This window comes from Pteropus alecto, unplaced genomic scaffold (assembly GCF_000325575.1).
Source record: "Pteropus alecto unplaced genomic scaffold, ASM32557v1 scaffold87, whole genome shotgun sequence".
NCBI lineage: Eukaryota > Metazoa > Chordata > Mammalia > Chiroptera > Pteropodidae > Pteropus > Pteropus alecto.
The window spans coordinates 22625729-22648803 of NW_006443225.1; the positions used below are offsets into that span (position 1 = coordinate 22625729).

The 23075-nt window shown below is 43.0% G+C and overlaps 2 protein-coding genes across 6 annotated transcripts in view; one reads left to right on the plus strand and one right to left on the minus strand.

Annotated features, from left to right (window-relative positions):
• Positions 1 to 249: 249 nt before the first annotated feature.
• Positions 250 to 23075, minus strand: part of LOC107196541 — a 58144-nt gene continuing 35318 nt past the window's right edge. For 2 of the 3 annotated variants that reach the window (XM_025041193.1, XM_025041194.1), the window contains 2 exons: positions 8650 to 8809; positions 250 to 1858 (listed from right to left, as the gene is read on the minus strand). In XM_025041193.1, the coding sequence (XP_024896961.1) occupies positions 1802 to 1858; positions 8650 to 8809 (217 nt within the window). In that variant the 3' untranslated portion in view covers positions 250 to 1801. Of the gene's footprint in view, positions 1859 to 7957; positions 8810 to 23075 lie in introns of those variants that run through there. The other variant, XM_025041192.1, reaches the window with a different exon arrangement.
• Positions 4779 to 21189, plus strand: RIPK2 (receptor interacting serine/threonine kinase 2). Of its 3 annotated transcripts, none has more exons than XM_025041189.1 (11): positions 4779 to 4956; positions 7280 to 7435; positions 10186 to 10343; positions 11036 to 11085; positions 11489 to 11650; positions 12793 to 12951; positions 15452 to 15537; positions 17152 to 17238; positions 18327 to 18420; positions 19933 to 20085; positions 20601 to 21189. In XM_025041189.1, the coding sequence occupies exons 1-11, from the start codon at positions 4921 to 4923 to the stop codon at positions 20984 to 20986; spliced, it is 1527 nt and encodes a 508-aa protein (XP_024896957.1). In that variant the 5' UTR covers positions 4779 to 4920; the 3' UTR covers positions 20987 to 21189. The 3 variants fall into 3 exon arrangements, with proteins under 3 accessions (XP_024896957.1, XP_024896958.1, XP_015454142.1); XM_025041190.1 differs by having other exon boundaries at positions 4780 to 4956; positions 20649 to 21189; XM_015598656.2 differs by lacking the exon at positions 12793 to 12951 and having other exon boundaries at positions 4781 to 4956.

Below are 23075 nucleotides of genomic sequence, written 5' to 3' on the forward strand. Positions count from 1 at the left end.
GGGCGATCGCGCGCTTAGGACCGCACCAGACTCGCCGCCCCCCGCTCCGCATGTCGCGCATGGATGCCGCCGTGGCTGCCGGGGAGACGGGGTTGCGCCCCCTTTCTCCGAAGTCGGGCTCCTGGGCACAGGTGGCGTTGAGCTCGGAAATGTTGCCCTCAGACCCCCAGCAGTCAGTACTGAAACCCGCAGTAGCTCGCTGACCCTGCCGTCGGTTAGAACGCCCAGAAATTTAAGACACTGGTAAAATTCTTTTCACGTGTCTTTTTAATGGGGCCAATAGAAAATGTAACATCGTATATGTGGTTTACGTTTATTGAGCAGCGCCGCTCCAGGGTCTGCGAAGTTTTGTATTGAGGTTTCCGCGGTCGCTTTTGTTTTGTTTCGTAGCTTGTCACGTGTAGTCAGGAAAGTTTAGAGCTCGGCCGCTCGGGTTCTCACAGCAGAGCCTGTCCCAGAGGAAATATTTCCGCTAACAGTAAACTGAATCAGAACTGTGAAATAACCAAAAATTTCGAATGTCTCGCACATCCTGAGACACCTTCAGTGCATTAGTTTCTGTTTCCTAAAAAACATTTCAACCGTATACGGTGGGCCTGTGACTATTAGTCAGTGAGTGTAGTCACTAGCTGTACATTTTCCTCCCTAGTAGGGCCCGCATTGTTCCCAGTGAGTTGACATCCTGGCTGCAGCCAGAGCCTCTCCTCCCCGCCCTCCCCGCCCACCCCGTGTCAAAGTGAAAATGCCTCACATCAGGGGCCTGATTGGGCAAACGCTGTGTTAGTATGCAGTATCAGATAAATTCCTCAGCTGCAGCCTTGCCGGTGGTAATGCCCTTTGATCTGCCTGTGGCTTTTCTTTGCTATCTCTGGATATCAGGCTTGGATGGGCCAGATGTAACAGATTCCAGACACCTCTAGAGGTTGTTCCCACCTTTTGTATGCTATAATCCAGGCCTCCTGATATACAGGGTGTGGTCTGTTTACCCTGGGCCTTGAATTCTCCGAGCAAGTGCTAGGCAAGTGTGTCTGTGTCAGCAGTCAACTCTGAAGGCTGGTGGGGTAAGGGAGGGTGGATGCAGTTTAGAATCAGCTATGCAAATATATGGAAATCTAGCATCAGGGGACCTATTAGGTATTCTAAAGCCAACTGATCCTTCCATTTTGGATGCTGCTTCTCAAGATTTTAATTTATCTAAGTTTTGTGCCATGTGGAGGACAAGGAATGAAAAAGGAGTTCCCTTTCCATATTCATTAACAATTTTCATAATCTAAAACTTCACGAAATTGGGTAGGAAATGAATTGTCAAAAAAGCCATAAAGAAAGACGAGTGAAACACGTGTCTCCCACCTGTTTGCTAGGATGTTAACATTAGCAGTGTGTGTTTACATAGTCTGAGCACAGGGCTCAGCTATGCAGTTGACTCACAGGCTATTTCCTCACTTATAAAGTGGGGATAATAAATACATGGACCTCTTGGGCCCTGGTGAGCATAATGTGTGCATTGTTCTTTGGGATCACCTGAAAGAAGAATTTACATGATGTTTCGCATTATTTTAGGGACCAGTGAGTCTTTCTCTATGACTTGACTACTGCCCGTTGCAGGGGACCTTCCCAGCAGTCTCCCACCGCCTTACAAGTAGATGGGTCTGATTGGTTGTTCAAACACACTGTAGACACCAGAACTGGTTTTTGACTGGTAATTTTGGTGATATGTCTACAGGAGCTGTATTTTACATTTTTATTTTTAAAAACATGGAAACCGATTTTTAAACTGTTTTGGCTTTTTCAGCTTTCCCACTCACTCAGTCTTCCCAAAATCTGGCTTCAAGAGCTTTCCTTCTTCTCTGATTACGCACTAGAATGGAAAGAACACAGGCTTTAGAGTCCCACGATTGTAATTCTGATCTGATTCCAACCCTGCCACTTAGTATTGTATCGCCATTAGAAAATTATTCATTGATTGGAGATTCAGTGCCCTCATGTATGAAGTGGGGACAATGAAACCAACTTTAGAGGGTTGGTCTTAGGATTATAGTGCATATAAAGTGGCTGACACATAATAGGATCAAAATAGAAGGAAGAATGCCTCATACCCTTCATGGGAGGAGGAGGGTAGTAAGTGTCACTGAGACTTCCCCTGCCTGTCTCTCATTCTTTATCAGAGTACCCAGGAGTCTTCAGGTCTACCCTCCATCTCCCTGTGAGGGTGCTGCGCAGTACCTGTCTTTCTGACCTACATCTCTTGATGCAAATACAGAACTGTTTCACCTTACAGAATATAAGTTTAGTTAAAACAGATCTCACAAGCTGATATAATTGGTTGCCTCAGAGTTGGGGTATTACTATAGCTGCAGATTAGGGTATGCTCTCTCCTAACTCTTCAATGTTGAAAATTTAGGCATATATATGTTCAATATATGTTCATTTATTCAAAAATGATTAAGGTTTTTGCTTTATTTTGCTTTTGATTATTTTGGGAGCAGGCCTCGTCCTCGGGTCTGGAATTGTGTTGCTTATTGCAACATCCATTCACCCAGAGCTTGGGTGGTTTAAAAGCCAACCAATCATGACTACTTACCTAACTTCTGGAGATGTTTCTATTTCTGTTATTGTTGCTACCAACACTCATTCATCCAGGGTAAAAACTGATGACATCTTCAAGTCCCTTCTTTTTTTTTTTGTACTTTTTAGTCTCTCAGTGACCACGGCCTGAACATCCTAGTCAGCTAGTGTTTTTCCTTCCATTTCACTGTGGCCTTCACAGCTTCAGGCTTTCATTGCTTCACATGTTCACTAGTATAACCTTCTACACCCTGCCGCCCGGCTAATCATCAAAGTGTGTTCTGCTCATGTCATTCCTCTGCTTAAGGACCTGCAGTCACAACTCAGAGAGCTGGCCTGGCTTTAAGGCTCTGAGACGTGGCCCCAGCCTGCCCTATTCACCCTGACTCCTTTACATTCTCCATTATGTATCCTGATTCGTATGAGGCCATTTGCCGTGTTCTAAACATAGCCCTCACTTTAATTTCCCTCGTAGAGCTGGCGCATGTCTGTCAGACATCTACTGTGTGCCAGGCCCTGGTCCAGGTCCAGGTCCTGGGCTTACACAGGTGAGAAAGAAAGGCAAGGTCCCTTCCTCTTGGATGCTACATCCATCTCACATGCCCTTTCTCCACAGACTGAGCGTCTGTCCACCCCTAAAGTGTGGTTGAGGCCCCATCTCTCCAAAGATTGGTGCACCCCGAGCCCAGAGTTCACTCTTTTCTCTGAGCTCCCACAAATCTCTATTTATTCAGTTACTTTTTTTTGGTGCCATTAACCACATTCTGCCTTATATATTAAGTATTCTTTTCTTATTTGCTTTCCTTATTTTGTAACTTTATTGAGGAATAATTGACAAATATACTTGTGTACAGTCACGTGCCACTTAACGACAGGGAGACGTTCAGAGAAATGCGTCATTATTAGGCAAACATCACAGAGGCTCTCACACAAACCTAGATGGTCTAGCCTGCTGCACACCTGGGCTACAAGCCTGTGCAGCATGTTACTGTACAAAACAACACAGGATTAAAGCAAACACAAGAGAAATAATTCAATCGAGAGACAGTAAGCACGAGATGCAGGAGGCTGCCGCCTGCGTGACACAGCACGCTTTTACAGCAGACCTTTTTTTTATAAGTGGAAAGAGTACACTCTAAAATAATGATGAAAAGTATAGGATAGTAAATAAATAAGCCAGTAACGTAGTCATTTGTTATCATGACCCAATATTATGTCCATAACCGCACTGCTGTCCTTTTACATGACCGGCCGCACGGTAGGTTATTTACTCCAGCACCACCGCAAACACGGGTACTGCATTGTGCAGTGACATTCTGACGGCTACAGTGTCACTAAGCCACAGTGATCCTTTAGGACCATGGTCATATATGTCCTTGACCAAAGCGTTATGCGTGCAGGACTGTATATTTAAAGTGTACCGCGTGATGATTTGATATACATTTCAATTGCAGAATGATTACCAAAATCAAGTTAACACATCCAAAGAAGACATACAAATGGCCAATAGGTATTTGAAAAGGTGTTCGACATCACTTACCATCAGGAAAATGCCAATCGAAACCACAACGAGTATTTCTTCTTCTTAAAAGATTTCTGGGCAGCTTGAGGGGACGGACTTTTTTTATATGTAGATTCTCCATAATGCTCATAATTTATTCTTAATAAAAGTTCGATATTTATTTGTCTTATGTATGAATAAGCAAATGACCCTGGGATCCAGTTACCCCAGGCATCTGTTGTAAGCATGTACCTGTTCTGTGTTCTCTTCCTGAGTTCCAGGATATAAGAACTATCACCTAGTCATTTAAATCACCAACATTTAAATGTTTTAATATTCAAGATATTGGGGGAAATTTTACATGGTATACAACCATAAAATACAATATTCGAATCGAATCCGATCATTTTAGTACAACATGAACTTATTACCTCACTCACAGTCATTCTAATCAGACTTTATAAACTGACTTTTCCTTTCCTGGGAAAGCTCATAGTAATAGCCTGGGCGTGGCACTTTTTTTCTGTCAGTGGCTTCTAGAAGTTATTTTGGTCTCTAAACAAACCTGTGGATCTATAGGGTAGGCGTTATTCCTACCTCAAATATGATGAAGTTACATAATTTACGTGAGGTCAAAGCTAATTAATGAAAAAATCCAGGCTTACTTAATATCATGGGCATGCTAATTATGTATTTTTTTCATTACTTTGAAATAATTATGCTTTTTTTTCTTTAGTGAAAGAAATGATGTCTTAAGAGAAGCTGAAATTTTACACAAAGCTAGATTTAGTTACATTCTTCCAATTTTGGGAATTTGCAACGAGCCTGAATTTTTGGGAATAGTTACTGAATACATGCCAAATGGATCATTAAATGAACTCCTACATAGGGTAAGTGTTGTACGTTTTCAGTGGCTGTAATTCAAGCTTTATAGTGCTTTGGTTTTACAGAAGATCAAACTATTTGGGGATATACAGATGAATCAAAATAAGAATAAAAAACAATTGCAGTGGTAAAGTTTCACCACGTATGGCTTCTTTTGTGTTATTAAAAATAATATGAGTCAGGCCCTATATTCTAAGGGTCCTATATGATTTTGCTTATGTTACTATTGGTGAGTTTTACACTCGATTCCAATATCCACATGTACACATACACAGGTAGGCACAGGAAAGAGAAAAGATAAACTCTGCACACTATACCGTCCACTCCTAGTTCAGCCAGATTTTAAAGACAATTCGGGGTTCAAATTAAATGTAATAATGCTAGTTCATAAAGTTCTGAATTAACAGGCCAAATAAATCTGTCTCTGGGTACCAAATACATTAGCTTTTCCATACTAGAGAACAGCATGAGCCACTTACTTTTTTTCTCAAGGTGCCAATTACTCTGGCTCTCATTGTGAATCCAACTAGTAAACAAATTTGGGGATCCTCATTTCAAAATATATGTATTCATCTGTTGTCGTTTGCTTGAACTGATGTCATTACTATTATCTCCAACATGCAGTTTCTCTCAAGAAATCTTTTTAAAATACTCAGTCCATATCGTGAGATTTGTTTAGTTGAACCGGATAGTATACACAGTAAAATCCAATTACTGGGTGCTCCTAATTCTGATACATCAGTGTTCGGTAAGTGACAAGGGAGAGCAGGTGCCACTTCTGCCACATCCGCTCTCTGTTTCAGGACACGTCACGCTCTGCGGTGTGACCATCTGAAACAAGGGTGGAGTGAGATTCGTGTAACCACTACAGCAGTGGTTGCAAATATTAATTAGGCGCATTTTTTTCTTTGTGAGAAATGAATATAAGGAGAATTTTTAATGTTTTTCTTCCATACCCCAGCACCCCAACAGATACTCTGGCACCCAGATCTGGAGCCCCCTAGAGATTCTAGAGCCTCCTTCACGGGGATTGCTAACTCCCAGAGGGAACCCTAAAATACAGAGTGAGCACTTGACCGTGACCAGAAGCCTTCACATAACACTGTGTGCAGAGGCCTCCTTATTCCTTTAAACTACCTAATTTTCAGAAAAGTTACCTTTTTACGGATTAAAAGACTCAGTTACTCAAGTAGAGGAGGAGGCTCTGTGTAAACCAGAGTGAGTAACGTTCAACACAGTGTTTGTGTTTCTTTTGGTTTCCTGTACTGCATTATTAGGGTGAAATTTATCTTGAAGTACCACCTCCCCCAATCTCACAAAAGGTTCTTTGAAATAAATCAAAATACAATGTAAACACAAAGTATTTTGGCCCATTTCCCTGCCAAGTTGCTCACTGGGACTATAAGTTGATCATTTGCAGAAAAAATTCTGAAGAATAGTTTGGAGCTTTCAGTAGAAGCATACTTTTTCATGTCATTTAGAAAAATGTACCCAGTGGCATGGTGCCCGATGAGTCACTGTCGGTTCTTCCCAAAATATGTAATTTTTCTGAGTATGTTCATTCTCCCAAGAGGCTGTATTATTTTTATGTTCAGAAAACATTTATTTTAAGAAAGTTCAGAAGGATATCACTTGTAAGTACAAAGAAATATAAAACAGTATGTCTTCAATGTGTCTGTATTATATATGCTTTGGAAATGAAGATGATCTTTGTCTCTTTCATAAAAACAAAACTTAAGGCTAACTTTTCAAGTTGGAATGCAAATAAATTAATTATATGATTAAAAGTATGAGACAGTAATGCTTAGTTAACATATGGTTATAATTTTTAATTGATGCAATGATTATAATAAGGTATGATTTTATATTCATAGGAAAATTAAAACATTAATTTTGATTCAATGGGTGGTATGTACTGGAAACATTGTGTGTGTGTGTGTGCACGTGCGTGTGCACACACGAACAAGCTAGTTGATAAGAGCCATAGAACGGGAGGTGGGCGTGGGTTAGGTATATGTGTCTGGGTATTATACAGATAAAAAAATAATTGAAACTGTGTCAGCTGAAGAAAGAAGACCCAATATCATGTAATTACATTACCAATATAAAAAGGAAATAGGAGTACTAGAAAGTTATTATTTTCTCTAAACAGTGAGGAAAATGAGATACAAAAATGTTAATGTCAAATTGATACTATGTAATAAAAATGAGCATATGTTTTTACCTTAGTTTATACTGTATTTCCTCATAAACTATTTCATTTTCAGATAGGAATGTATCGAACTCTGGGCACTGATTTGGGTTTTGTTTCTTTCCATGTACATGAAGAAAACTGAATACCCTGAGGTTGCTTGGCCACTGAGATTCCGCATCCTGCATGAAATTGCACTGGGCGTAAACTACCTGCACAATATGAACCCTCCTCTGCTTCATCATGACTTGAAGACTCAGAATATCTTATTGGATAACGAATTTCATGTTAAGGTAATTACTTTTAAAAAAGTTTATCTACATCTTTGTGATTAATAGGTTTAGAAAGACTTTCGAGTTATTTTTTCCACCTAGCCAGTTTAGTCTCTCTCCCTTTGCCATAACCTGTAATTCTCATCTTCAGTGTCCCACCTTCCTACTGCAATGGCTTCGTTATTCTTAGACCACAGTCATAGAATTGCAGTACAAATTACAAAATCATTTTGTTCTTAAACGAAATTGTAGAATATACGTTTTTTATTTTGAAATTACTATAGAGTCACGGGAAGTTAAAACAAAGATAATACAGAGGTCCCAGGTGTCCTTCACCCAGTTTCCGCCAGCAGTTACATCGCTCCTACTGATACTTCAGTTTCAAGACTGAGAACCTGACATTGGTACAATGCACGTATGTGGTTCTGTGGCACTGTGACACACGTGCAAATCTGCAGAAGCAATCGGCGAGATACAGCACTACGTCACCACAAAGGCAGCACTCGTGCGGCCCCTTCAGAGTCAGGCCCACCTCCGGCCCCTCCCCCCTCCATCCCTGAGCCCTGGAGACCACCAGTCTGTTTTCCATCCTTATAATTTCATCGTTTTGAGAATGCTCTATAAATAGAATCACACCGTGTGTTGTATTTTGAGACTCGCTCTGTTCACTTAGCATGATGCCTCTGAGACACGTCTCTCACTGCTGAACAGTACCCCATGGTGCGGATGCACCACACTCGTTTAACCACCTACTGGGGGAAAAGTTATTTCAGTCTTTGGCAGTTAAAACAAAGCCCCCACGAACAATCCTGTGCAACTTTTTAATGAACAGCAGTTTTCGTTTCTCTGGGATAGATGCCCAGGAATACAACAGCTGGGTCATATAGTAAGGGTATGTTTGGTTTTTTCAGAAACGATTTTCCAGAGTGCCCGTACCGTTTTCTATTCCAGCAGCTGTGTGACCTTTCCACATCCTCACCAGCACTTGGTGTTACCGCGGTTTTTATTTTAGCTCTTCTAGTAAGTGCAGGGTAGTATCTCACTACAGCCTTGATTTGTATCTTCGTAATGGCTGATGATGTTGAGTACTCTGCATGTGCTAATCTGCCATCTGTACATTCTTTTTAGTGATACAGTTATGGCTCAGATATGAGATGAGACCACACTCCAAATTTTTTAGCATTTTTCACTCTGGCACAAAAATCAACTTTACTTACCATGCTAATGCTTCTTACCCTGGCAGATGCGTGCCCGGAGTACTGCTTTGCTTTCAGAGGGTAGGAGGCGTGGACTCTGCAGTCCAGATGAGAGGCGTGGAACACGGGGTCCCTGGAGCCTCGGTCCCGCCGAAGCGGCGCAGGGCCTGACACGCGGCGCCGTGCTTGCTGATGTTGCCTGAACGAGAGCAACCGTCAGAGATTTATCCTTGTGATCAAAACGCCAACCATTCTGACATGGCTCGTTTCGCTTTCTCAGTACAACCTTATGATACAGACACTGTCGTCAGCCCCAGGCTACAGGAGGGTGATCTGAGGCACAGAGGAATGGAGACGCTCGCTCAAGGTCACACAGCTAACGAAGGCGCAGCTGAGAACGTCCACCTAACGCAATCTAGGTTCCAGAACCCGAGTCCTCAGCCACATCGTGCCTTTTAAAATCAGCCCGGCCCCGCTCTCCCTGTGCTGGCACCATGTTTTCTCTTGGTCTTCCCTGATACTTTTTCTTACACTTACCTTTAACTATCATAACGTATGAAAGATTCATCCAGTCCATTCCCTCCCTTTTTGGAGTGGGGCCATATTGTTTTTAAATCCCAGCTTCATCTACACACTAAACAAATGATTTCTTTACTGGTTTCTGTTAAAACCAGTAAAAATATAAGAATGAAACAACTGAGGTACAGATGGTGTCCTGGGTGGAGCCCCTTCCGCTGTGTTGACTCTGAAATTGTTCAGTGAGAAGGTATAAGTAGTTTAAATCAAACGTCTTCAGAGTTTTCCCAAGCTCTTTTGTCCACTAAATATTGTTGGTTCTCATATTTTGTCTTCCATTAAAAAAAAATTAAGGTACCTTTTAAACAGTTAGAGTTATAAAATATTATATAACATCTGCACAAGATTTATAAGTGACGCAAAACTATAAAGGATGTATCAAAAGTACAGAATGTTTATCAGTGATAATTCTTTAGGCTGTCATTGTCACGAACATGAATAGATAGGCCCCTTATAGCAGTAGGTGTAAGTCATGTAATAATGAGCCATACTATCTTGGGATTCTGCTTATCTCAAAATTGAAGGATACTATTTTTAGGGCATTATAAATAAGAACATACAAACCTGAGTTGTAAGGATGTCAGAGAAGATCTTTGAGATATGAGTTGTTTAGCAGTTCCACGAGGTTTGTTTAAATTTGAAAACCGCACGCTGCGAAGCTACTCGTCATGACTTTTCAGTGTTCAGTGTACATGCTCATTCAGATTATAATACAAAAAATACTCCTCTTTAATTATTCCAAACATAGTCTCCCTTTTAAATTTTGCATATTGTGCTAAACCGCAAGTCAGTATGCGTTTCTCTAGAGTCGTTGGGCTCAGTGCTGTGGGATCCAATTTGTTAAGAAATTGGTGGAATATGTAGGAAAAAAATGTTAATATAGGTAATGATCTCTAGTCTCTTGTCTGAATATAATGAATATAAACAAAGACAGTCAATTCTTGGATTTTTTAAAAGAGAAATTTTTAAAATTCAATTACTCAGTCTTTTCCCTTACAGATTGCAGATTTTGGTTTATCAAAATGGCGCCTGATGTCCCTGTCACAATCACGAAGCAGTAAATCTGCACCGGAAGGAGGCACAATTATCTACATGCCACCTGAAAACTATGAACCTGGACAAAAATCAAGGGCCAGCGTCAAGCATGATATATATAGGTACAGTATGTTACTTCTGATCAGAACTAACTTGTCTAAAAAGCAAGATTAATCAGAATTTCGAAGCTACATTTTGGTGCTTCTCTCATAGTGTGATGAGAATACGAGGCCACAGTGATTAATGTTTTTCACACCAGAGGTGTCTTGCTTTAAGCCACTTTCACACCCTCGAAAAAATCTGTAAAGCTTACTTTATGTTTTCTATAATACTCGGAGTTTTATCACATGTGACTTTGATGGGGGTGGGGAGACAGTATGGTCAACACTTAACTCTACCAAAGACGACAGTACTTAGACCAGAAGAACGTCTGTGGAATAGGGCTACGTGAGTCAGTCTTTGTTATTGCCCTCTGCTTTGTGTGAACAGTAAAGTCATACGGCTAGAGGGCACAGCTTATCTAGGTGTTCAAGAATGATTATTAAATCATCCACAAGTTATTTTTGCATATAACTTCAAGTTTTGATAACGGTAATTCCCTAATTTTTCAATTTAGGATTAATTCCCTTTCAAAACAAAACTGTATATGAATATTATCTTAGTTACATATGCCGATTCTTTATATAGCAATTCACTACCTTATCACTTTCAAAAATGGCATCTCCACAGCCAGCTTTTAAATTTAGTGTTATTTTAGTTTATTGTGCATAGCTAGTTTATAATATACTCTCTGTATATTTTTGTCTTAAAACAGCTATGCGGTTATCATGTGGGAAGTCTTATCCAGAAAACAGCCTTTTGAGGGTAAGTGGACTCTGACTTCCTTATCCTGACAACGTCTTGTTGGTAGGCCACACTCAGAACTAGCTAAAGCTCATCTTATTTTCAATTTGCTTACCATTCATTTTGTGGAAAACACACTGTAAAAACACAGCAGTTTATCATTTGTGAATCCACTACATACTGAAAAACATAGTAGATTTAAGGATCAGAAAAATTAGGTTCTAATTCTTGTGCCGACAGTAATTAGGCCCATGATCACCCTCAGAGGCACACATGCCTGGCAGACACGCCCTCCCCTTACAGAGGGGGCAATGAATCAGTCCTAAGATTTTAAGAGGCCTTCATTTTCTCTTGGTTTCAGAATGTATTTAGTATATTGGATCACAAAATATTTCTAATGAATGAAATGTATTTGTTTTGACAGAAGTCACCAATCCTTTGCAGATTATGTACAGTGTGTCACAGGGTCATCGACCCGACACTAGTGAAGAAAGTCTGCCGTTTGATATACCTCACCGCGCAGTGATGCTCGCTCTCATCAAAGCTGGATGGGCCCAGAACCCGGATGAAAGGCCATCCTTCTTAAGTGAGTGCACAGCCTCACTCCGGGCCTTCTGAGTGGGTGTGCTGCGAATCGAATACTCCTTGAAAAAAGTTAGACGACAAGCTCAAGGTTGTTTTCATTCTCTTCACTCTTGTTATTCATAATGTTTATAAAAGGGTGACTGTTTCTAGAGCAGAATTGAGAATTCCTAACAGAAAAGAGAAGTCCGATAGGAGTCCTAATTCCGTTTACATATGCAGCAAGTATGTACCCAACACCCACCTCTTGCTGCATCCTGAGGTGGGACAGAGTGGTGACCAAGAGCATGTGGGTTGCTAAGTCCTGGGAGCTCACGTCCTAACCAAGAAGGCAGAGAACCAACACAAACGAGTGACAGACTGTGGAAGTCCCTGTGAGGAAGTAAGCGAGGAACCAGAGGCCTGTGAGGAAGGGAGGGCGCGCCGGGGGACTGGAGTGGTGGGCCAGGCCGCGGGGCCCTCCTGCAGAGCTTGGGTGCCTGTCCCCAGCCCCGTGTGGAGCCAGGGGTGTGTCCTGCAGGGGCAGCGGTGTGAGTGCAGGAGTCACTCCTGCCGCTGGTGGGGTAGAAGAGGCCAGCCAGGAGATGCTTGGGGCCGTTTTCTAATTAAGGTGGTGATCCTAGAGATGGAAAATTGGAGTTAAGATGATTTCAGAGGTAGACTGGACCATCGCCTAAATGCAAACATAGGAGGAACCCTTCATGACTCTGGGTGAGGCAGAGTTCTAGGATATGACATCAAAAACAAGATCCCTAAAAAACTGGTAACTGGACTTCACAAAAATGGACAAGTTTCGCATTGCAAAAGATCTATTAAGAAAAATAATAAGACAAGCCACAGACTGGGAACCTTCATTCCAGCTATACAGTGAAATATATTTTCCATTCAAAACTTATGTCCAGAGCTCATCAGCCTTGTATTTTAAAAGTCAAAAGCTGCTAAAACATTGGGCTCACATTTTATCTTATTCCCCAGAGCCATGTGGGAAGGTATATCTCTCCTTTGTCCCTAGTGCCACTTCCAAATGGTCATTTTTCTCCATTTCCCCCAAATTCTAGCTCCATGCTGCGGTTTTTCCTAAGAGATGCTGAGCTTAGGAAGGGAAGACGGGCAACATGTCTTGAACCTTATTCTCCCTTCTTAAAGCTGCTACACCCACGCTCCATCCTCCCTTCGAGCTGATCCGGTTGTCACACTACGTGGAGAAAACACCACAAGAGGGTCCCCTCACACTTCCCCTGCCAGGTCTACAGACTGTACTCGTGTCCGCCAGGAAATCACGTCTGCACACACTTCCCCTGCCAGGTCTGCAGACTGTACTCTACTCGTGTCCGCCGGGAAATCTCGTCTGCACACACACGCCGCGTGAACCGTGTCGCCGTGTTCTGGGACCGCCCTCTTCCCCTCCCGTCCCTTACGTTCCCTCTCAGCTCTTGCACTGTCTCCTACATGGAGGGAAAATCGTGGCCCCTCACCATCCCTCCCTGCCCCCACTCAGCTGAGCACCTCGGGGACTGTCTGCCAGCCCCCTCCCCAGACTCACTCTAATAGCCTCTGCCGGTCACCTGCTCACCATCTCCCCTGGAACCGCTGCATGCGGGGCTCCAGCGACACCGACGCTGGGCCAGCCTGCTCACTGGGCTCCCGGTGGGTCAAAGATGACTGGCCACTCTCTCCTGGAAACTCCCTGGGGCGGCCCCGAAGCCCCAGGAGACCCACCCTCTCTCTCTCCTCTGCTCAGCTCCTTACCCTGCGAATCCCTCAGAGCTCCGACCTGGGCCCTTAACTCCTCGCTCTCCCCGGTGCCTTCCGAGTGAGCCAGGCCAGACCGTGGCTTTACGTGCCACCCCGTGTTAGGGACACCCAGCTTTATATCGGAGCCCTGGCCGCTCCCTGAGCAACGAGTTCATTTATTGTTGTAGTAACAGTAGTCATTATGATTGTTTCTACTTGTCGGCCCCATGAATAATGCTGCTGTTCATTTGCTGGGTAGTAGGTTACATTTACCTTTCATTTTTAAGAAACTGCCAAGCTGTTTCCTATCACGTTGCATTTCCACCAGCCAGTGTGAGATTTCCAGCGTCTCTGCATCGCTGTCAACTCTTGCTATCATCTGTCTTGTTAATTATAGCTATTCCAGTGGGTATGGCATGATATCTCATCGTACTTTTAATTTGCACTTCCTCATGACTAATGATATTAAACATATTTTCACGTGCTTTTTATCTATTTGTATATCTTCTTTGGTGAAATTTAGTCTTTTGCCCATTTTCAAATCGGGTTATTTGTCTTATCAAGTTGCCAGAATTCTTCATATAGTCTAGATAGACATAAGTCCTTTAGCAGAGACATGATATACAAAAATGTTCTCTAAGTCTGTCTTTTCATTTTTCTTAATAGTGTCTTTGGAAATGCAAAAGTTTTTAATTTTTTGAAGTTCAATGATCAGTGATTTTATGGATCCCGGTTTCAATGTCATATCTAATTCGTGGTCTAACCCGTTGAACTGTCTTAGCAATTTTGTCAAAAAGCAACTGACCATAACTGTAAGGGTTTATTTTTAGACTGTCAATTCCATTTCTGTCCTGTCGATCTATATGCCTATTTGTTCCCATCCCCTCCCCCCCACCTTTGGCCACTATCAGCTTGTCCTCTGTATCTGTGGGTCTTTCTGTTTTGTTTGTTCGTTTAGTTTTTTTTTTAGATTCCACATGTGAGATCATATGGTATTTGTCTTTCTCTGTTTTTCTTATTTCACTTAGCATAATACCTTCTATGTCTACCCATGTTGTCGCGAATGGCAGGATTTTATTCTTTTTTTTACAGCTGAGTAATATTCCATTGCATACCTGGACCACCTCTTCTTTATCCATTTGTCCATCAGTGGGCACTTAGGCTGCTTCCACATCTTGCCTATTGTAAATAATGCTACAGCGATCATAGTGGTGCAGATATCTTTCTGAGTAAGTGTTTTAGTTTTCTTCAGATAAGTACCCAGAAGTAGAATTGCTGGGTCACATGGTAGTTTTATTTTTGATCTTTTGAAGAACTTCCATACTGTTTTCCACAGTGGCTGCACCGATGTGCATGAGGGCTCCCTTTTCCACATCCTCCCCAGCACCCGTTTGTTGATTAATCGATAGTAGGCACTCTGGCAGGTGCCAGATGAGAACTCATTGTGGTTTTAACTTGCAATTCCCAATGATTTGTGACATTGAGCATCTTTTCGTATGTCTGCTGGCCATCCATATGTCCTCTTTGGAGAAATGTCTGTTTACGTCTTCTGACCATTTTTCAATTGGATCGTTTGGGTTTTTTTGGTGTTAAGTTGTATGAGCTCATTTTATATTATGGATGTGAATCCCTTATCAGATGTATGGTTTGTGAATATCTCCTCCCATGCAGTAGGTTGTGTTTTTGTTTGTTGCTTTGGTATTTGCTGGTTTGGATTCCTTCACTGTGCAAAGCCTTTTCAGTTTGCTTTAGTCCCGTTTGTTTGTTTGCTTCTGTGGCCCTTGCCTGAGCAGATGGAGTGGAAAATACTGCTGAGACCTATGCCAGAGAGTTGACCATCTGTGTTTTCTTTTTGGAGTTTATGGCTTCAGGTCTTACATTTATGTCTTTAATCCATTTTGAATTTATTTTTGTTTATGGTATATATATGATACCTTTATGCCTGTAATAAGTTGAATGTCATCAGTTTGCGGGAAAATTTACTTAGGGCCATATCAGTTAAATATTAGCATTTATATTATTCCATCTAATGACTGGAAGCAATCTGAACTCAATTTATTTTTTTATTTAGAATGTTTAATAGAACTTGAACCAGTTCTGAGGACATTTGAAGAGATAACTTTTTTTGAAGCTGTTATGCAACTAAAGAAAACAAAGGTAAATTGCTAAACGAAATGCTGGAAATCGGACTTTAAACAACTGTATGTCAGTCATGGAGATGTTCAGTCCAGTTTATAGTCTTTATCTACATACTTTTCACAGGTATGCTACAGTATTGGAGCAGGAGAGTTTACTAGAGACTCCGGAAACCATCTTTCCTTGTCATGAGAGAGCTTTTCCTTTTCACTCAAATGGCCACCTCCGGATTTCAAAGACATTGCTAGAACCCCCACATATCAAATTTAAGTTTAAATGCATAACGGATGCCAGTGTGTGCAATGAATGCCCTAAATCAGCTAGGGGTTCGTTTTAGTCTGCGTGGCTTTCCCTAAAGTTTTAATACATACAGAATAATAGATGTCTGGGCACCTGCACTTTATCTAGTGTTCTTGGGGTTTTCCAAGATTTAAGTTAAGCTGTAGAATTTTTATTAATAACCAAAATCAAAATGTATATTTTTAAAATTGCTTGTTTTTCGTTGTCCCATTCACTTCATGTCGCAAAGAACAAAGCAGCAGTTGATACAGGTCACCTAGAGCAGTTGTCTCGTTTACTCATGCTGGCTCCTGGAGGTCAGAACTGACGGGCCCCATTACCACAGAGCTCTCTCGTCATTAAAAGTTGTTTGCAAAGCAACTACAGCCCCTGAGGGACAGAGTCAGCAGTTTCGTGCGTGCTGCGTTTCATTCGACTGCATGTGAAAGATAATAAAAATCGTTAGTTATTAGCCAGACTCTTGGGTTGTAAACAAGCATAACCTGCAGTTAGGGACTCTTGCGACATACCTTTGGTTTAGAAGGGACGTACGTGCTTAAAGGAAACAGCGACACTTCACCAGACTAAAAATTGACATGGCAGTACTAGGAACTAGAGAGGAAATGTGCTAATTCTTACGATAACTTTTCACTGACTTCCCCACTTCGGAGTAGACAGTCTTGACCAGAACGTTCTGATTTCTCCACTTCTTAGTAGATATTTACTTCTGAGAACATTTCCTTTTGCTTTGTCTTTTCAGTCTCTCTCCTCTGCTCACAGCTTTCTCTTCTCATGCGCAGAGCTCGATAAAAGGGTCTGTTTCCTTAGTTATGAAGCAGAAGAGAACATTCCAGTTCCTTTTTTCTCCAAATAACTTAAACACTGGGATCTATATTTAAAACTGTTCATTTTTAGAACAAATTTTGGCTTTTTAAATAAAATAATTCAAAGTACATATTTTTAATATATACACTAGAATATCATTTAATAATCATTTAATAATAGTATTGGAATAACATTTAATAATAGTATTACTTTCTTCAGTGTTTTTAAGTTGCCATATTGTTTTCTCTTAGAGTTGTTATATATTTTTTTAAATCCCTTTATCAATTCTGTGAAATCGGCAGGGCGAGAATCTCATGTCCATTTTATAGATGAGGTGACTGATGCTAGGGAGGTTGGTCCCATAACACCCTGCACGGCCAGCTGACGGCAGGGCCAAGAGTGGAATATAAATTTAATAAGATGTTTCATAAATTTCTGGTAACGAAGGTCACCATTTAGGGTGAGTTGTTTTGTTCGAGTATTTTACTCACATAATTTCCTAATCGCCTCCAATCAATGTATTCACTGCAGTTACGGAGTGCTTCGAGTACTGTCCACTTACATGACAAGAAAACGGAGTTATCTCTGAGCGTCTCTCTAAAACATGGTCCACAAGAGGTAAAAAAGAATTACGCTGATAAACTCACAGCATGAGGAGAGCGTGGGAGGGCATTTCGTCTAAGTCCCTCTACAGACGGGAAACTGAAGCCGCGGGGCTCTGGGAAGCTGGGTCGCCCACGGCAGCCTCCAGCCAGAAACCCAGATCTCCTGACTCTCGGGTCACTGTCGTGTGAGCCAAGACAGCTCCGGCTTCCTTGTCGGCACTGGCTTCTGTCCTGGTCATTGTTCTGTGTGAAGAATGGTGTCCGGGCAGCGTGGGGATCGCTGGTGCGGCCCTGCCGCCCGGCACACGCCCTCCTGGCCAAACGCAGAAGAGCTGTCGCAGCCGCCTGTCCCGTCCCTGAGAGGTCACAGTGACTGGCAACAGGGAAATACCGTTTGTGTGACTGTCCTCAAAGAAAGGCCTCATTCAGGCTTATTTCATTTATAGTAGTCATGTCTTTTAAGAATATACAGACTCAGAAAATGCCTTCAGAATGGACCCTGAAGCACGGCACATTGCCCAAGTCACCTTCACGTACACCGTCTTGCGGGGTCCCCGGGCCCACACGTGCACAGTCTTAGGTAGGGACTAAGCTATCACAGAAAAGAGCCTGAGGGCCAGAGGGTTAAATGCCTCCTCGAAGGCAGATCAGTAACTGCGTGAGGAGCTAGCAGAGGGCCCGGCCTCCGTCGCCTCTGCATGGGCCCGTCCACATGGGTGGGCCCGAGGCCCTGAGAACAGGAATCCCATCTAAATCACAGGTGACCAGAGCTGCACACTTCAAGTGTCCCATCGACTGGACCAGAGCCTCTGAGATCATACAGCAAATATGAAAAAATGTCCAGTGGGCTGTTTAATGATTTCTAATATATAATTAACTGTTGCAGTACCATGGCCCCCTAATTTGAGTTGATAAAAAAATCAAGTTCGTTTGTTTATTTGATACAGAAATACAGATATAGTTTTGTAAAGTATAATATCTGTAGTAGTTTTGATTTTGTATATAAGAAGCCAAAAGCAAGAAATATTTAGAAATTAAAGCTGTATAACTTCAAAAGTGATTTTTCATTGACCTTGATCATTCGCCCCCTGCTTACTTTAGGAATCGTGTGGATCACTTCAGCCCCCTAAAAGCGGTGGTTCCCCCGGAACCTCCAGGTCCCTGTCAGCTCCTCAGGACAATGAGCCTTCATCCAGTACGTGAATTTTTCAGTCACTATTACTCGCAAGGTTTCCATTTTCTATCAAGATGAGATTCTTGGCAAGCAACCATGGTTTGTATAGAACGTGTCTTTCATTTACATTCATAGCTCGTTTTTACAAAGGGCCAGCGTCTAAGGGTATGGAAACAGTGGTGGGCCGTTTAACCAACGTGTTCACTATCACGGGCATTACATTAGGCCCTAGAGAAAGAAACGGAAACACCTCTTGTGAGGAGGAGGAGAAAGGTGTCCGGGTAACCACCGTGTGAGAGGGAGAGGTGGACACCGCGCTGCAGGAGACGGGGACGGGGGTGACATTTACGACAACGTGCTTTCACAGCCACCGCCGCGTGAGGGAGATAGTCTTCATTTTCTCATCTTTAAGATCGAGACTCCTGGATCACATAGTTAGCAGCTGGCAAATCCAAGACTCGAAGCCGGGTCTTTCAATAAGTATTTTCATGTCACTCCACTACGCCGCGTTGTTATCACGAAGGACTCTTTCTGACTGGAGGCTGGACCTGTAGTTACATAGGATGGGCATTCCAGGCAAGGAGCAGCACAGAGAACGCAGAACAGTGAGCAGTCGGGTTGGTGAAGAGCGTGACAGGAAGGCGACAGGGTGCGGCCACGCCGTCGCCAAGTCCAGCCCGGGGCTGAGCTGGCTGGGCTGCCACCTGGGTACGGAGCAGCCACTGCAGATGACGGAGCGAGGTGCAACGTGCTCAGATTCGTGGCCCTAGGGGGCTTCATCCTGGGGTGTGCAGGGTGTTCTGGGCAGCGGGGCACGAGGCGGGAGACCAGTTAGGAGACGGTGGTGACTTCCTGCGGCTCAGCTGAGAGGGAGGCGGCCTGTGGGTGTCGGGGGTGGGAGGGGCGGGAGCCGCTGTGAGGACGCTGGCGGGAGGGAGAGAGGAAGAAAGCGAGTTACGCCTGGGGACGGGCGACGTGGGTGCTGCCGACAGGCACAGGAGTCGAACTGGGTTTTGGAGTTAAGATGAATAATTAAGTTTTTAATGTTTTTCTTTTAAATCTGAGGTGCTTAGCAGCGCATATGAGGACGATGTCCAGTGGGCTGTTTAAAATGTGAGACTGAGGGGTTCCATGAAGTCAGAAAATCTAATTACATGGATTTGGGAAGAGAAGTGACAGCTGAGGCCCTGAGGTTGAACAGGAGAACATAAAAGCACACGTCATACACAGATTTAGAGGACACATTTAAACTGCAGGAGGAGGAAGAAGACAGGAAGAAGTAGGGGATGTGTAAAGAAGTAAGAGCCCGTACTTGTCATTTACATAGAACAGAAGCATGGTAAAAAGACATTCAGCGTAAGCCCTTCCATTCAAAAAGACACTGACCTGTGGAATTCGGTTCATGAACCAGCTTCGACAGCAGTGAAAAGTTAAAGGTGTTGAATGCTCCTCTGTATGAGCCAGATGTGGACATTTTAGCTAACAGGAATAGCTAAGGAATATTCTACCTCTAATGAAGATGTCGTTTTACAGGAAAAAGTCAAGACTTTATGCAGCATCACCATCCGGCAAATCACAGTTGGGACAGCAACATGTCTGCGGCTCGGAGGACAGCACTCTGCGACCACAGGACCGCCCCGTGCTCCTTGGCAGCTGTAAATCCACTCTCGGCCGAGGGACATGCAGGTAACCTGTCTGCTGTGAGACTTCCTATCAGTGGTGCCAGCCAGGCCCCTCTCCACTCAGTGCTCAGTCTGCCACACAGCCAGCATTGTTTGGCCTCATTTCCTCCATACGATAAATATATACCTTCTTAAGTCGGAAAGCACTTGCAACCCCAGAAGACAGGAGGGTTGACGTGGAGCGACAGGCCCAGACAGTATTCCTAGGGAGGGCTTCTAGGAGGAGGTGGGACCCAATATGTTACTAAAGGTAAAGTTATTTTTGTTTATTTAACGAATATGCAGGTATCTTTTATAATAAGAAAAAAAAAAATAAATAAAATAAAAGTAGTTTTGCCCCATGATGCATAGCATATAAATAGGCAGTGCTTTTTCTGGGAGGGGAAGGGAAGAGATAACCCAAATCTGAATGTTTCCTGAAAATTAACAGCATCCCCACAAAATACTAGTTTTCCCTATGAGCGCGATCATAGTAAAATTAGGTTTTATGCCTCTTTTTTCATCTGATTTTACTCCTAGCCACGCGTCTATCTTTCCCTTTGACTTGTCATGCCTGCTCTTGCGCAGAGGGTTCACAGCCTGGCGTGGCCCAGCAGTGGGTCCAGATGAAAAGAGAGGACATTGTGAGCCAGATGACCGAGGCCTGCCTCAACCAGTCGCTGGACGCCCTGCTGTCCAGGGACTTGATCATGAAGGAGGACTATGAACTCATTAGCACCAAGCCCACGAGGACCGCAAAAGTCAGACAGTTACTGGACACCACTGACATCCAAGGAGAAGAATTTGCCAGAGTCATAGTACAAAAGCTGAAGGACAACAAGCAGATGGGCCTTCAGCCGTACCCGGAAACCCTGACGGTTTCTCACCCGCTCTCTTTAAATTTATTTCAAAATAAAAGCTTATAGGTGACTCTTTTTCAAGAAAAAAGGTTCATTTATTAAAAAGTATTTTATATTTCTCTCGCCCTGATCATATTGTTTTTATAAAAATCCATGTATTAGAAGCTTTAGTGGAGTTTCTTTTCCAGGTAAATATCAGTCTCCCTCCGTGACATTACAGTATTTTTTTAAATAGAGTAAAAAAGTTGGCATTTTGCTACACAGTTCAATTTTTTGTCTGTTTGGTTAATTGAAACTTTTTCAAATGTAATAATTATATGCATCTTGTACACAGCAGTGTCTTCAGGTATCATGCGTTTCTCCTGGGAACCGTTTTCACGTTCACTTCCTTTGCGGATTACTTATGACTTGTCTGAGATGCGGGTTGGCGTCGGAACTGTGCCCTTTATCCCTGAGCCGGAGGTGACGCAGCATTCCCACGCTACGGCGTGGGCTCCCACCCCCTCCAAAGGGCTGTTCATTAAGCTGTTACCCAGATTACGTTCTATTTATTTATTTTTTAGCTCTCTGTCTTTTTATTTTTTTTCCCTAGCATTTTTTTTTTATGGTGACATTGGTTAATGAAATGCAGCAAGTTTCAGGTGTACGATTCAACAGTAATGCACATGTATGTTGCATTGTGTGTTCACCAGCCATAGTCAGAGTTCTTTCTGTTACCACATGTTTAACCCGCTTTACCCCATGTACCTCCCCTCTTCCACCTCCCCCGCTGCCCTCCGTTAACCACTAGTCTATTCCCCATGTCCATGAGCCTCTGTTTACATTTTTAAATGTTATTTTTTTGACTCTAGATCTAAAATCTCAGCTTTGCAGCCAGTCTGTATGCTTATGGGACATGCCTTCCAGCCGCTCTCTCCCATAATTTAATTAAGGGAGGCACATTCGTCAACCATCATTACGGCTCTGTAGACATTTTGTGCACAGACGACAACGTAGTAATAAGATGATATCGAGGGTCAAGGTGGCTCTGCAGGAAGCCCTCATCCCCAGTAGCACTGTTACAGCCCCAGCGGCCCGCCTCGTCCCTGCCCATATTTAGCGCCAAAGCGATGTCTAGGGGCGGGTGAGACGGGGGAGCCGCCTTCCGCTGCCTCTGCAGTGACTGGCTGGGGCGGTGGAGGGAAGCCGGGGACAAGGAGAGGAAGGCGTGTCCTGGGGAGCCTGCTCCCCAGGCCAGGGGCAAGCACAGCTAGCAGTAGGCGGGCTGCCTTAGGTCGTGTGTGCACACGGCGCTAAGTGGCATCTGGGTCCTAGGGCACGGAAGTTCTTTTCAGTGTTCTCCAGCCTTCTGGAGAGTGTCACGAAAAGAATAGGCTTCGGGCTAAGAACTTCAGAAATAATATTTAGCAAGAGTTTTATAATTTTAAAAAATTTGTTTGAAAGTGATCTATATATGACAAGTAGTACTAGTTTTCTACTTATACAGTTTCATTTGATAACATTCGACTAAAAGGCTAATTCGAAGGACTACATTATAAAATAGGCAGTCTGTAGGTGTAACAAGAATCTTAGAAGTAGTAGAGAATGAAGTTTAAGATTCAGTCACTCCAATCATTAGCTAATCTCTAATCATCTGCTTTCTAACTGAGCAGGACTAGGCAAGGCAGTGCATTTTACACCGGTGCCACCAGCAGCATCCCCGCAGCCTGTCATGCAAACGCCCAGCTCCCACCTCAGACCGTCTGAAGCAGCCCCTGAATCCGCCGTCACTAACCCTCCGGGCCATTATTCCTGCTCAAGTTCTAGAGCCTATTTTGAGAAGCGCCATAGAATTGTGCCTAAAACAATTTCACAAATCTGTTTTCTTTATGTCCGGGTGCCACATCTGTCTTCAGAACGTACAGTCTCAGAACTCAGGTTTGATTTTAAAATATTCCTTTTTTTTTAATCCAACTTGAATTCCCAAAATTTTGGTTGGGTTTTGTACTTTAGAATGACCACTTCACTTAAAGATGATAATCAGGTCAGTAGCCTAGAATCTACAACTCAGCTCTTTAAGGACGAACTTCAGAGGGGCAAATACTTGAATGATGACAGCAGAAGCAGAGACCGGCTGCTGATGGTCACACGCGGAGTACGGAGACCGTCCAGAGGG